Below are 15,221 nucleotides of genomic sequence, written 5' to 3'. Positions count from 1 at the left end.
TTTGCATCATTATATCCTAAGATGTATACTTTCATGTCAGGTGAGGCCGCAACACTGCAAATTCCAAAGTTTTGCAATAAGCACAACCTCTCGCAGTACAGTGGCCAACCTTCCCTTTTTGAGCAAGGTTTTGGAGCGTGTGATGGCCTCCCAACTCCAGGAATTTCTAGATGAAATAGATTATCTAGATCCATTTCAGTCTGGTTTGAGGCCTGGCTGTGGAGCAGAGGCAGCTTTTGTCACCTTGGTGGATGACCTCCACAAAGAGTTAGACAGGGGGAGTGTGTCCCTGTTAGTTCTCATGGACCCATCAACAACTTTCAATATACCATTGACCATCATATCCTTATGGGCTGTCTCACTGGAATGGGACTGGTAGTCAGTGTTTTACAGTGACTCCATTCCTTCCTGGAAGGCCATATCCAGAAGGTTGTACTGTGGGACTCATGTTTGAGCTCCTGGCCACTGACTTGTGGGGTTTCTCAGAGTTCTGTTTTGTTTACCAAGCTATTTAACATATACACGAAACCTCTGAGAGAGGTCATCTGGAGTTTTTGAGTGAAGTGTCATCTATATACAGATGACACCCAACTCTACTACTCCTTTTAATATAAGCCACTTTGAGTATCCTTGTTGAGAAAAAAATGGAGTATAAGTAAACATATTTTAATAATACATTTCCTTTATATTGTCAGCTACTTCACAAAATGTGGTGATTTTCTACCTAATGGTCAAGGGTTGCAGATCTGTCGATATCTTGAGAATTAGCTGCTGCGTCAACTTCGCAGATCACACTTTTCAAGGATTTCCATGTGACATTGTGTCTTTAAGATTTGAACCTGAATACAACAAAGATCTTTGATTTCACAGAGGCTACACTGGGCTCTTGTTCAGGTTAAGCTTATTATTGGGAAAACTCTTGAGAAAGTCTAAATTCAACTCTCAGTAATCCAACTATGGTGGAGATCTTTAACATATGTAACATACCATAAGGTTTCTGTAATGCATCATCACAACTGTACACACACAGTTCCAAAGCCAGATTTGAAAAAGCTAAATTTGCTGTTCATTCTGCATGGATGAACAAATTTCTCAATTTCACTTTTCCACACATTCACTTTAAAAATGAGCCTCAAATATTTCCCATACGTGTTTTGGAAACATACAGGTTCTGGAAATTTCTTATCAAAGAATGATATGAATTAGATTATCACCCATTTCTTTTTTAAAAAAAGTTTTCAGTAGCTGCTTTTGTCTCAGTGTCTCACACAAATAACTTGATTGGTTATATGGAGGAATTATTTGACCATGCCCATGCTATCCCAGGTTCTTAACTCAATGGTTGGCTGATTGACATAATTTATATTCTTCATTCTAATTTCAGAAAATAAAGTAGGAAGAAACAATACAGCTCCAATAAAAATTCATAAAGCAAAGCAAATAACACAATAAAATAAAACAGCAGGCGTCCTTCCAAATAAACTGTAAAATGAAAGCTGACAACTCATTTCATCTTTTTGAAAAAATAAATAAATAAATAACCTAATTACAAGTATAATCTATTTCCATCAGCTAGAATGGACCATAAGTGCACTTAACCCCTAATAAAATCAACAACGATTTAAGTGCATCTTAAGTCCCTTCGACAGCCCTACGATTTAAGTTTGTCTAATCTCTAGCTAGTATTCCAAGAGTTATGTGACTTTTGAAGCATGAATAATATATAATAGTGCTTGCAAGTTTTATTTCTCTTTCTTTTTAACGTGACCAATGTTAATATTCAAGTCAGTGCAACCTTATCTTTATAGTATGGCTTTCCCTGGAATCCTCAACCTTTGGTCTTTTGTGAAATGTCAGTTTCAATAGCTTCATTTAGAGTCCTTACATAGTAATGCAAAACTGCCCGTGTTTCAGAATTTCTTGGTGTGTGAGGTCTGAAATATTCAAGGCAAGCACAGAGAGTTTAAATGCATTCTGTACATTTCTTCCCCAACTTGTGATCTGTGGCTCAAGCTTAAGTTAATGAAGTTCTGTTTGAAGAATCTCAAAGAGAACAGGTATTTTAGTTTTATAGTCAACTATATTTTTCTGTCCAAATTCATATTAATATCGTAAGCTCTTATGGATTAGGAGTCTTGAAAAGAAAGGCATAGGACATTTTGCGAAGCACCACAAATTACTGTTATTAGGGGCAGAAGTTGTACTTATACTCCAGTTTTTCTCTCTTAAAAGTGACTCAAAGCAGTCAATGGTGCAATATGCAATTTAAAATCTAATGCATATAAGGACTAGTATAGAATGTAACATAGGACTTTTAGAAATAAATAGTTAAGGCTAGATAAATCATCAAAACCCTATTAAAACACATATAGGAATATTATTTATTTATTTACTTACTTACTTACTTACTTACTTACTTCATTTCTGCCTGCCCTTTCTTGACCCGAGAGGGGACTCAAGGCGGCTTACAAATCTGGCAAAATTCAATGCCGCACAGGTAATTTTAAAAATATAAACTATCTAAGCATATAAGTTATAGAAAAACTATCTAAGCATATAAGCAATTAAAACTCATAAAAACCTAGAAAAGCAGATTAAAAACCACATATGGAATTCCAAGTCATGATCTCATGTCCAAATCATTTTCCAAAATCCATAGTCCATTATTCAAGCTGTTAAAGTCTCATTCTGTAGTTTCCTATGTCAACGGGAACCATTGATTTAAGATCTACCACCTCATCACACAGGGGTAAATTTGCCTCATGATACTCTTCTGCAACGGAGTCTGACAAGCTCTATCACATGATACAGGTTGTGGCCCTGCCCCATTGATGGCCCAGAACAATCTTCCCAGGGTGTCCACGTGAATCCGTAATGATCTAATCAGCAGGCCACCAACCGGTTGTTTTCCACTGTTTTCCCTTCATGTAACTCCAGAGATGCACTGCAAAACATATGCAGAGTGCAAGATTTTAAAAAAAATAATAAAATGTTTTAAGTTTTAAAATGCAGTTGTGCACTGGTGCTGTTCACACTAGCATATCACATTGAAATCTTGCAAAGTCTTGTGTTTTCCTCATGCCTGGAATATAATGGACTCCGTTGAGGCAGACACGGGTTTTCCCCATTAAATGCGGTTCCACCTGGATTATGGATGTGCATTGCTTGACTCCCCCCCCCCCTATAATCCACTTCAATGTGGATTATAAGGTCTGTCTAGAGGAGGCTTATATGTCTTTCAGCACTGTACCGATATTCTCAGTTGTCTTGGCAAACATTCAAAGGGGGATTCAATTGAGCATGTGAGTAGAGAGAGGATTCAATACCCATCTGCTTTATTTTTGCTCTCTTCATGGGGGTGGGGATGTGGGAAGAGTATTGAAAGGAAGATATTGTGGGTTATTCTTTGATATTCTGGGTTATATGGCTGTGTGGAAGAGCCCTGAGTCTTGCTTTTCAAAATAGGCTCAGGTAAAAGCAAACTGCTGAAGTATCTCCTAACGTATACAGATCAATACCTTTTGCCATCTTATTCACTCCCTGGTGTTGCTTGACCACACATACCCTGTTTTTCAACTCTGCAATGTTGATGAAATTGGTAGCCAGTGAAAGACAGGTCTTCTTTTCAGGGTATAGTCCCTGCATGAGAAGAAGAACACAAAGGGGCAGGCTCCCTCTGTACATGAATGTATGTTAACACCTTTTTGAAAACCTGGATAAAGCAAATGATGGCACTGCTCTGCCAGTACCATTTCCTTTCCCTTTAATAGCAAAAGAAGTGTTGAATGGTTATATTTGTTCTGTACAGGAGCCATTACTTACAACTCATATCAGGGATTATGTTGCTTTGTCTCTGACCTAAAAAGAATTGTATGTTATCCTCCCTTTCCCTGTCCTGCTAGATGATGTGGAACACAGAGCTATAATACCTGAAATGAGCACTCCAGCATTTTTGCCACTGCTATAATGTCTTTTCATCCCAAGAAAGAACTATTTTAGAACTTCTCATCAGAAATAGAAGAAAAGAAATCTTCACAAAAAATAGGAATCTCTTCCACTGGACCATCTAGTTCAATATTGTCTAACCTGCCTAACAGTAGATTTATTTATTTACTTGCTTTGTTTTATATCCCGCCCTTTCTTCCTCGTAGAGGAACTCAGAGCAGCTATAAATCTTCAACAATTTGATGCCGTTCAAACATAACACAATATTAACTTAAAATACAAAAACATCACACATGCAAAAATTAAAACAAAAATACATAACAAGACAGTATATTTAGGGTCACAAATCAAAGGGTTCCCCCCGCTCTCCTAAAGATAAATTTGGAGATACCAAACAGATTGAATCAGGTTGTTCTGCATGCAAAACATAAGCTCTATCCTAAACAAAGGGTATGAGCCTTTTGTTTATTATGTCCTTGCAAATTATTTCCAATATAGTTGATTTATTGAGTTAGAATACTAGAGGGTTTCAGGGGAGGGTGTTGCCAGTTTTTGATAACTTTTTCCAATTCAGGAATTATAATGTACAGCCATTTTGAAAATTGCATTGTAAAGTGCGAAATTCAACTATTATGTCATACAAAAATCCCTCTAATGCCTTTTGCTATTACTGCTGCTAAAAAATGCTCTTGTGCAGGGCAAAAATTTCACAGAGCTTGATTTTTTTTCCAGTGGTATGTTTCAGTATGTCACTGCACCTTTCCTTATCAAGGACAACAAAATTATTGAATATTCTTTATAGTCCTAACTATGAAGCCTCTCTGAAACAAGCCCTGTTGCATCTAATTAACAGTGAAAAATAAAGCAGCTTTCACTTTACCTGGGCAAGTCGGCAAGCCACTTCTCTATTTAATACATTTCTGTAATAACACTGTATTCTTGTTAAGGATAGTAGTAATAATAATAATAACATTCATAACTTTATTTTTATATCCCGCCTCCATCTCCCCAAAGGGACTTGGGGTGGCTTACAAAGGGACAAGCCCAAGGAATACAGATTAAAAACATGCACAGAGAATACAATCAACAACAAAAATCAATAAAACATCATAATCGGACAGCATTATAAGAACAGTATCAAGGCTGAACAACAAATGTTGGGTTCACGGTCATAATTCCTAAGTGCAATAATTCCTACATAAACTGCGAGAAAGGATTGGCATGATGTGCTTTTAAATTTCTTTCATTTCAAACTTTTCCCCAACTTTTCTACTAATCAAGGTTTTTCTAACCAGGCTACACTACATTTTTATGCAGGGAAACCAAAGTTTTTGAAACATGATCCCAATTTCACAGACCAACTACATTCCTACAAAAGTTTGCACACTTTCGCGTTTTCCAGAATTCTTTGTGAGGTTTGGTTGTAATTTTAAAAAAAGAAAAACGAAGACTAGAGCGATAAAGGTACAAAATTTTGGTAGATGGTTTGAATCATTATTTCTGTAATTTAACACAGTTCCTATTATGATGAATGCAAACTGGTTGAGTCACTGGTTGGTGTATAACTATTGCCTGACACTTAGCAAGTCCTGGTGGGATGTATATAAAATGGTGAGTCCCGATCAATGTAAATGCAAGGCTGATAACAGATCAGCTATAATTTCACTTAGGAAAATGCATATTTTTCATCTTGAAGCATGATTTGTACAATTGGAACAAGTTATTTCAAAATTAGCAACACTGGTAATAATGGGTACTTGGGTGAGTGAACCATTATGTGTCTTTTACAATGGCGGTGCTCTTTGTTTCCTGTCATTAATGGTCCCTCTTCCTTCTCTCATAATGAGTTCTCAGAGGTGTGCTAATGAACAGCGGCCATAGCTAGACAGCCTGTGTGTGTCATGTCATTTCTCTTTTGTCTACCCGCTTTGCTTCCTGTTGCGCTAAACAATGGTCACTGTGGATAATTTAATTAATTGAGACACACAAATCTAAAATGGAGATTTGGATGCGTACAGATCAAAAATTCAGAGCTCTCACAGGGACTGAAATACCTTGTGCTCTGCCATAGTTTGAATTGCATAGACATCCATACCTGTTATCCACCTTCTGCAGTGCAGCAGCTATGAAATGATTTTGAGTCATCCCATCATTCGCAGCATTGCCATAGTGCCTGCAAAACAACATCCCACAGAAACGTGCTGTCAAGTAGCTCCTCTTCAGCCATAAAACAACCTCGGGTATCTGTGAAGTGTTTCAATAATGCTTCTTCCCCACCATCCCTTTCTCTCTTCCCCCTAGGATATAATTGGAAAAGCACTGCGGTATATTGGAACATATGGAGAGCTCAGTAATACGGAACAAGTTGTGGCTCTGATTGATGAGGAAATGTGTATCAACTGTGGCAAATGCTACATGACCTGTAATGATTCTGGCTACCAGGTAAGAGCACAGCTGTAATTAGCAAAGAGACACTGTGAGTTATCTTTTGGCTGCTGAGGCAGAAGGAATCCACTGTCTGTTGATGGGCATGTGGGAAAAGGAGATTTACAAGATACTGGAAATTAACACTGGCACACTCCCAGGTATAGACTACCTGAACCATGTCTGATCCATTTGTGGAGATTGTCAATAAAGCCGGTTTCTTAGAGACTTGAGATTCACAGAGCAGCACTCCAAGCATCCTTCCTGTCCTGTTTTCTTACTTCACAGCACCTACTGCTGAACTGCCATGTTTTTCCTAACGTAATATGCTGCAGATAATGCTAAAGACAAAATCATGTTGGAGTGAAAGTATTACTTTGCAATGCCATGGTGCCCTTTAAATTTACTTAAATTAAATGAAACTCTGGTGTCTTTAACGGATATAGCCATAGGATTGTCATCTATAATGATAGAAAGGAGTCTTTAACTTCTACTCTCCACTTTTTAGAATATGATATCAATCATATTTATTTATTTAGAACATTTATATCCTGTCCTGTTCTCAACCTCCGAGGAGGGACTCAGGGTGGCTACCAGCAGGCAACAAATAGATGCCAATAGAATATAAACACAGCAATAAAATACCTAATTACATAAAATGATTATAAATATACATTAAAAACAGTTCACCAGGTTTAAAACATCCTCCAAATCAGTCCAAATTACGGTCCATAAAATATCAACTTCACCCATAATTAAAACTAGTGATTTATTTCAGAATGGCACAAGCCTTCCAAACCTGATAGAAATGTCCTTTACTCGTATGTTGGATGTATTTTGATAGAATTGTACATATAATACGATATTAAGAAATGTGAGGCACACCCACAAAAAAAAATTAAGTATCAAAACACTCACCTATGACTTCTCATTAAAGTTCAGTAAACCTTGCAAATCTCCCAAAGTCATCTTCATGTTCAGCATAAGCAGCAAAGTGTACTGGTGGTGTGAATCCAAAGAGACCATTCTGCCTTAAATTAAAGAGAGCCAGATGGCCTGTCGCCATTGTGGGAGGGGAAGCGAGCTGGGAGGAAGACTGAGAATTCTGGGAAATGAAGATAGGTAAGATGAGGACCCCCGTGGCAGAGAGTTCCAAAGGTCCTGCCCTAAACTACATTTCCCAAAATTCTGCTTGCATCAGAATGCCCCAATGAGGTAGGGGAGAGCTATTGTCTGTCTGTAGCAGCAGCGAGCCACGTAGTTTAGAGTTCCAATTAATTATTGAATCAGAGAGGACTGATAGTAAATCTGTGTTGGGCTGTTTGCCCTATAGAGACATTCAAGGGGATAGCTGTTGTGGCTTTTTCTTTTTTAAAAAAAAGTTCTTGCAAAAAGTTTTTTAAAATCCTAAAAATGAGTGGGTGAGTGAAACATTCTGAAATTTTGGGAGGGGGAAGTAACAGTGGTAAATGTGTTCTACGATTGTAGCAAGTTTCATCCCATTAGATGTAACAATGAGGGAGAAATGAAACCCTGAAGTTTTCCCATTGGTACAATTGCTTAACGAAAAAGTAACAAAAATATTATATCGTAATAGCTATGATATGGACTCTGTACGATATTTTAGAAATGCTTTAGAAATTATTCTCTCTTCCCCCTCCCACAATTTAGTAATGAGTATTGAAACTTTTTTTCATTGATTGCACAGGCCTTGTGTCTATTTTCTGTAGCAATTCCATTTTCACCCTCACTACTTAATCAGGATCATGACACCACTGCCAGGATCAGAAAGCCATTTCCCAACTGCTTTTCTGGGCATGTGCTGCATAAGGAAAAGGTGGTCCATTCTGCTTGCAATTAGAACATGGATGATGTTTCCATCAGATTTGGGATAGGAGTCAGACCAATAGAGGTTACTTGGTTAAGTACAGGTTACTTAACTAAATGTAACAAGTTTATTTGGCTAAGTTGCTGATTCAGAACACTGACCATAGGATTCGTGATACAAGCATAATTCTTTGTTCTTTTTGCTGTATTTCCTTTTTGGGGAGGATAAACTACATTCAAAACGGATGTAGAAAAAGCCATAAGTAGCTCAGGAGCGTAGCATTTCCACTTTTCCATTATTCTCAGTAGGTATAAATCATACCTCTGATAGCTTTATATGTTACATGCAATTAAAAGAAAACACTTGAAATATGAAGGCCAAAGACAGGACAAAATGAAACACCCTGAAACATAATTATTGAGAAACATGTGGAGCATGAAGTGTCTTCTGTTCACTGAAAAAAGAGTTAATAACTGCACTGATGTAAATCCCAACGGTATTAAGCAGCCACCCATTAGCTTAAAAAGGTTGATTTGCTTCAGGATGTAGCCAGTATTTGCCACAATCCAACTTACAGCAAATAATGTATGAGGGTGAATGAGCGGAAGGGAGATGCTGAAAAGAAGAGGCATGTGCATACAAACACGCACATGCGTTTATAAATGGGATTTCCCCAACAGAGCTATATCCTGATCCATCAAGGGACTATGAAGTAGTCCATGCAGTTAACGTGTGCATGAAGTGAAATTTATCCCATGTCTTTGCACAAATGGAATATTAGATGAAGAAACTTTTCAGTACGGAACTACTCGCTAAAAGCACCAGGTAGAATTTAGGAAAGTTGCATTTTTGGACTAAAATCCCAAACTACCCCCACTCAGCATCATAAACAGTATGCTTATGGAACACTTATGCTTAATCTAGTGCTATTGACTTCTATTTATTTATCAAGCCCACTTATATTGAGAGACTTCTCATAGCTACCAATATACTTTCATCGGTCAGTCAATACCTTAATGCCAGAAAGGTGCCCAAACTGGCTAACAATAATGCAGTGCAGATTGAAAACAAAAACTGGATCAGAACATGGATTGCTCCTTGGGGGAGTCCCTCCTCTCACTCCCACCTCCATCACAAGTGCGACTTGTGGAGACGAGAGAGAGAGCCTTCTCTGTTGTAGCCCTTCAGCTTTGGAATTCACTACCTAGTGAGAATAGGCAAGCCCCCACCCTGGCAGCCTTTAAGAAAGACCTAAAAACCTGGCTCTTCCGGCTTGCCTTTGATGAGTGAACACATATCCCCATATCATGGCCGTCCCAACTATAGTTCTGTCTTCATGATGTCTTTAATGAAGGCTCGATCCCATTGGTCACCCCTTCTGAGCTCCCCCACTGACACATGATTCTCCATTTACTTATCTCACCCAGGGTTTTATCAATCTTATTCTGTGCATTTGGCCCACCCACCGTGCTTTTATTTTATTTCTTCATCATGTTGTTTTGCATCTGTTTATTTCATTTTCTGTTATTATTTTGGTTATTATTTGCTGTTTGTATTTGTCGTTGGTGTTGTTGTACTGTAATTCTGGGCTAGGCCTCATGTTAGCTGCCTCAAGTCCCCTTTGTGGAGATGGTGGTGGGGTATAAATAATAATAATAATTATTATTATTATTATTATTATTATTATTATTATTATTATGGCTGGCATATGTATTTTTTATCTTTTCTTAACTTAAGTAAAGCATAGGAAATAAACAAGATGAACTTAAATTCTTAACACAACAAAGTAAAGATGATATAAATGGCATAACTGAACACTAGTGGAACTAGTCCCATGATTGGAATGTTGTAATAGAGGAGTATTACCTATTCTAGAAAAAAAGACCAAAACAGGAATGGAGGAGGAGGACCATTGTATATCAAGGATGTTTTCACTTTTGAGGAGGTCCATGATATAAATCCTGGAAGCCAAATTGAGAATACCTGGTTAAAAATTAAAGGGGGGGGGGGGGGACGACAAGGTTGTCATTGTAGGAGGTCTGAACCTGTATAATGCCTTCCTAGAACAATGACCACACGTTCAGGAAGGGGAGATGTAACAGTAATGGTAGATTTTAACTATCCTGATATGTATTGGAAACAAGTGGGAACTCCTTCTGATGAGACGTGTAGAATTGCAGTATAAGGAAGTCAGTGATGGAAAACAGTCTTGTCCTTTAATGTGATTGACTATAGGATGGTATAAGCCATTGACCCTTCTGTTTCTCTCACCACCAAAAGAAAGAGACTTGAGGTTTGCATCTCCTCCAGGAAACTGGAGTGATTTTCATTTTTCATGGTGAAACTTTTCCAGTGTTTGCCCATTTCAATCAGTATCACTTCATCAAGAAACATGAAATCTTACTGGTGCATCACTTTCCCTTTAGTTCCACAGGTCAGACTAATTTGTTTGTCTGCTTAAGGTTAGTTGGCAAAGCCCACGACCATCCCCTGCCACGTGTTGTTGTGGCCCATTCTGTGTTTATGTGCCTTCTGTGTGTGTGTGTATTTGTGTATAAGTGTATAGATGTGGTTTTGCACATGCATTGTAATGTATTTATTTATTTATTTTGGCTTCTTAAGTCTCTTCCACTGTATTTTTCAGTGTTTTTATGAGTGATGGTCACTTGTTGGCCTGATAGGTGTATTGTGTCCAAATTTGGTGTCAATTCCCTTATTGGTTTTTGAGTTATGTTAATCCTACAAATGAACATTACATTTTTATTTATATGGATGTGTGTGTTTGTGTGATGATGATGATGATGATGATGATGTGTGTGTGTGTGTAGGTTACTAAAATCAGGGCCTGAAGCAGAACATCCTGTCTATGTCCACAGAGATATTTCCTGGGAAAAGGGTTAATGCAAGTAAACATGAAGTTAAAAAGCAAGCATTACATAGTAGAAAACTATGGAAACAGAAGATAAGAGAGGCACCAGCACTGAGTTTGTCTTGCAGAGCACACTTATCAAATGCCATCATTGTCTAATAAAAATGTACTGTAGTATCTTATAGTGACACGGCAAAATAATTTAGTTTGCTGGGAACAGTAATCATATTCTGGTGGCATTTTATCTCTAACAGGGGAATAGTACTCTTATTCATACTAAGGGTAGACAAACAAAAATATGAATGCAGTTAAAACCGCCATCTTATGTATATTTTAGGAAGACAACATAATGTAAGACACTGAAAATGAAACACGTTTGTGCACACATGAGATACATAACATACACACACACCTTGTCCTGAGATTTGATTTTAAAAAAAACAAAAAAAACTTTGCTATTGTGTGCATGAATTTGTGTGAGAAGAATGGGAGATATTTTCCAGGAGAAGATTTGCATCGGCTTTTTCTAATTTCTCCAAATGCATTTTCTTAACAATGAAAATTGTTACAAAAGCTGCAATGCAGTACCAGACAAAGAGTTCTCCAAGCGCCTCAACTCCAGGAAATGCAGCTGCTCAAAATGGGGTTGCTGTTGACCTTTTCAGTGAGTGACATCAGCGTTGTTTATTTCTGCTTGCAGGCTATACAATTTGATCCAGAAATCCACCTGCCCACCGTCACCGACAGTTGTACGGGCTGCACTCTGTGTCTCAGCGTCTGCCCTATTATTGACTGCATCCGAATGGTTTCCAGGACAACACCTTATGAACCAAGGAGAGGCCTGCCCTTAGCTGTGAACCCCGTGTGCTGAGGTGATCAGGCCCGCAGTTAACGGGAACCGTACATTTGCTTGATTCTATTGATTTGCTTTCTAATTAGTACCAGCAACTCCAACTATGTTAACAGGGGGGAGAAAATAACTTAATGATGGCAGCCGTTATAAGGTTGGCTGTATCTTCCAATCTTTTTCCCCCCTCTAAGTCATCAGGTAAACAGGAGGTAGTTCATCCAGTGTTACCTGTCCTTGTCTTTTCCGAGAAGCTTCACTTTTTTCTTTTGCAAAACTTTATCTATTCTAATTATTTTAATGATTCCTTCACCCCCAACTCGCACAAGCACAAACACACATACAGGCAGTTAGAGGAACTTGTTTCTCATTTAAACAAAAAACAAAAAACCTTGACATGCCGACAAACTTTGTTGCCAGGGAAACATTTTGTAATTACACCTTTCATTTCCTCTTAAAACTCTTTTGTAGGAGATGTAATTAACTGCATAACATACAAACAATACAATGTGGATTGTATATGTATGTGTGCGTGTTTTATTTCAGAAAGATATAAAAGGTCTAAATGTGTTATCTTTGAACTATTCATCAGTTTCAATAGCTACAGCATATGGCAATCTATTTCCTTAATTCTCCCTAAATTCTGTCTCTGACTAGACACTAAAAACGGAATTTGTAAATACAGTGCACTCTGTCACTTCATGTTTTTTTTTTCAATTGGTAGTTTGATTTCTTTGTTTGTGTTAATGTACGTTGAGAGCCCATATTCTTTCAAATGCAAGCATTAGTTCAGGAATCCTGATTTATGCAACCTTCCATTGCATTAATGCGCGATTTGGAAGATGAGGTTATTCTTGATGTTTTTTACCCTTTTTCTTAGACTCTGGCATACAATGCCAAACACAATGAAATTATGAATGGATATAGCAGAAATATCCTGCATGGCAGTGGTTCTCAATCTGTGGGTCCCCAGATGTTTTGGCCTTCAACTCCCAAAAATCCTAACAGCTGGTAAACTGGCTGGGATATCTGGGAGTTGTTGACCAAGGCAACCTGGGGACCCACACGTTGAGAACCACTGCTATATGAGGTAGAGAAGTGCAACGTTTTTATTTGCACAGAATTATACCAATCCAGGCCCTTACATACATCTATATATCCCAGAATATCAAGGCAGAATAACTCACAATATCTGCTTTGACCTGGAATAACTAAGTCTGTTATTCAAAGCTGTTAATGTGGGATTGTATTCAGCTGTGTGGAAGGGGCCTCCGTTGCCATAAATGAGGCTAATTCATGCTAGGACTCACTATGCATAGTGTTAGTAATGTATGAGAAATCAGTCCAATTGATGTGAACTCCCACTAGTCCCCTGCTGCTCAGGCCAATTGCACTTTGTGTTCTGGTAGCCCACAAAATCCCACAAAGAATGGAAAGGAGACCCTCAGTGGACATGGAGGTGGCAAAATGTGGACATCTATGGATTCAGATTTGATATGGGCAGACGTGAGATAGGTGCATAAAAATGCACACATTGCATATGTACACCATACAGAAATGGCCTTAATCAAGGTAGAAATGTGACTATGCAAGACATTTGTATGACACTCATAAATGTGGTAATTCTTCCAGAATTATTTTTTAAACCCACACATGATAGAAAAAGGACCCTCAGTGGGCATGGAGGTGAAGAAATGTGGAATCCCATGGATACCAACTTCATAGATATGTACTTTCCCATATGGACCAGGAATCCAAAGGCTTCTTCTGAACTTTTCATTTTTTTACATAGAAGTTTGCAGCCTTTGTGTCAGTTGTACCACTTTAATAAGGTGAACGCCTTCTCACTTTTCACTGTAGGGCTCTCCAAGGGCCCAACACACCTCTTATCTCAAAAAAGTAATGAACATGCTGTGTACTGGGAATGAAACAGAAATCGGGCATTTGATGAATGTATAATATATAGGAGTCCTTCACATTACAGGGAATGAGGAAGCATATTATTCAGATCCAATAGTGGCGTACTCAGATGGAAACCACAGCAGGAGGGCAGGTCTTAGTAATAGCATGTGGAGATTAATTCCACACATACTGATTGTTGGGAGTGGAAAGCTTAGCACAGTTAGCAAAAGTAATAATTATGGGTTATATTCTATGCTGCTTATCTTTCAATGTAATGGAAAGCAGTGGAAGAATGGTCTCTCTCTTACCTTATATGCTCCAAATTTGCTCTGAAGGGTATCGAGATCTTCTAGATCAGTTGGTTAGTTTAAGTGGGAAAGAATTAAGGGACAGCTCCATTGTCCAAGTACAAGTGAAATAATTGTAGCTTCATTTATATACTGATCTCACAGCACCCTGGTGGAAAGTAAATATAATAAATATAATAGCATTAATTCAATAAATATGTGCAGTCTTTTTGAAATATTGTAATTAGTAAGAGAGGTATCAGTATCTAATAACTAAACAACCCTTCAATTATGTGAAAAATTATTATTAGCTACCTGTTTTCTTGCAGACAACACATAACCAATTAAGATATTAAAGTCTTAGGTAAATATTGTCAACATATTATTGTCTTATGTTGGAAAGAGTGTGTTTTTTATTTGATTAGTTATTGCCCAAATATAGAACACACAGCTTTGAAACTTTTGGCATTAATATTCTAGCAACTGATTTTTTCCCTCAGATTTAAAAATCTAAATAGGCAGTATGTCTGTTTACAGTATAGCTGCAATAAAAGAGAAGTATAGATTTCCCGCTATTTCAAAACAGTATGTTGGCATCAACCTACTTCTCATTCTCAGCTGGGAATTTTTATGTACTGATAATTTGCTAGCTTCTTTAAAGTGAAGAAACTACCAAAAAGGTAAATATTTAATATAAAGGACAAAATATCTATTCATTTCTTTACTCTGTGTTGTTAACTAAAAATGCAAATTGTTGATTGTGCATATTGAATAATGTTTGTATTCAAATTTCTGTACTTTTGTATAGACATAAATAAATCAGAATTAAGGAGCATTATGCAACCTGGTTTTATATGTATTCCTCTAAATTGCATTTTTTTAAAGTGTGGTGATTTACATTTTCTATTTAGTCACATTCCAAATCTCCAGAATGAAGAGACTGGTTGGTGATCTCTTACACAAAAACATTCCCATTCAATCTGAATTTTTTATTTTGGTTTGAAGACGAGGTTAGCGACAAATAGAATACATAGAACCATGTGTACGGTACTACTTGCCTTGTACTTGTGTTAGGTTTTGTGCAGTGAAGGGTAGTTGAAGCCTTACAAGAATATGTAA

At 37.6% G+C, this 15,221-nt stretch overlaps 1 protein-coding gene across 1 annotated transcript in view; it reads left to right on the top strand.

The window, feature by feature from the left end:
- Nucleotides 1-14,950, top strand: part of DPYD (dihydropyrimidine dehydrogenase) — a 594,355-nt gene extending 579,405 nt beyond the window's left edge. The window contains exons 22-23 of the mRNA XM_060773944.2: nucleotides 6,247-6,387; nucleotides 11,767-14,950. Coding sequence (XP_060629927.2) covers nucleotides 6,247-6,387; nucleotides 11,767-11,937 — 312 coding nt within the window. The 3' untranslated portion in view covers nucleotides 11,938-14,950. The remainder of the gene's footprint in view (nucleotides 1-6,246; nucleotides 6,388-11,766) is intronic.
- Nucleotides 14,951-15,221: the final 271 nt, after the last annotated feature.

This window comes from Anolis sagrei, chromosome 4 (assembly GCF_037176765.1).
Source record: "Anolis sagrei isolate rAnoSag1 chromosome 4, rAnoSag1.mat, whole genome shotgun sequence".
In the NCBI taxonomy this organism is placed as follows: domain Eukaryota; kingdom Metazoa; phylum Chordata; class Lepidosauria; order Squamata; family Dactyloidae; genus Anolis; species Anolis sagrei.
This window is presented reverse-complemented; position numbering and strand designations above follow the sequence as displayed.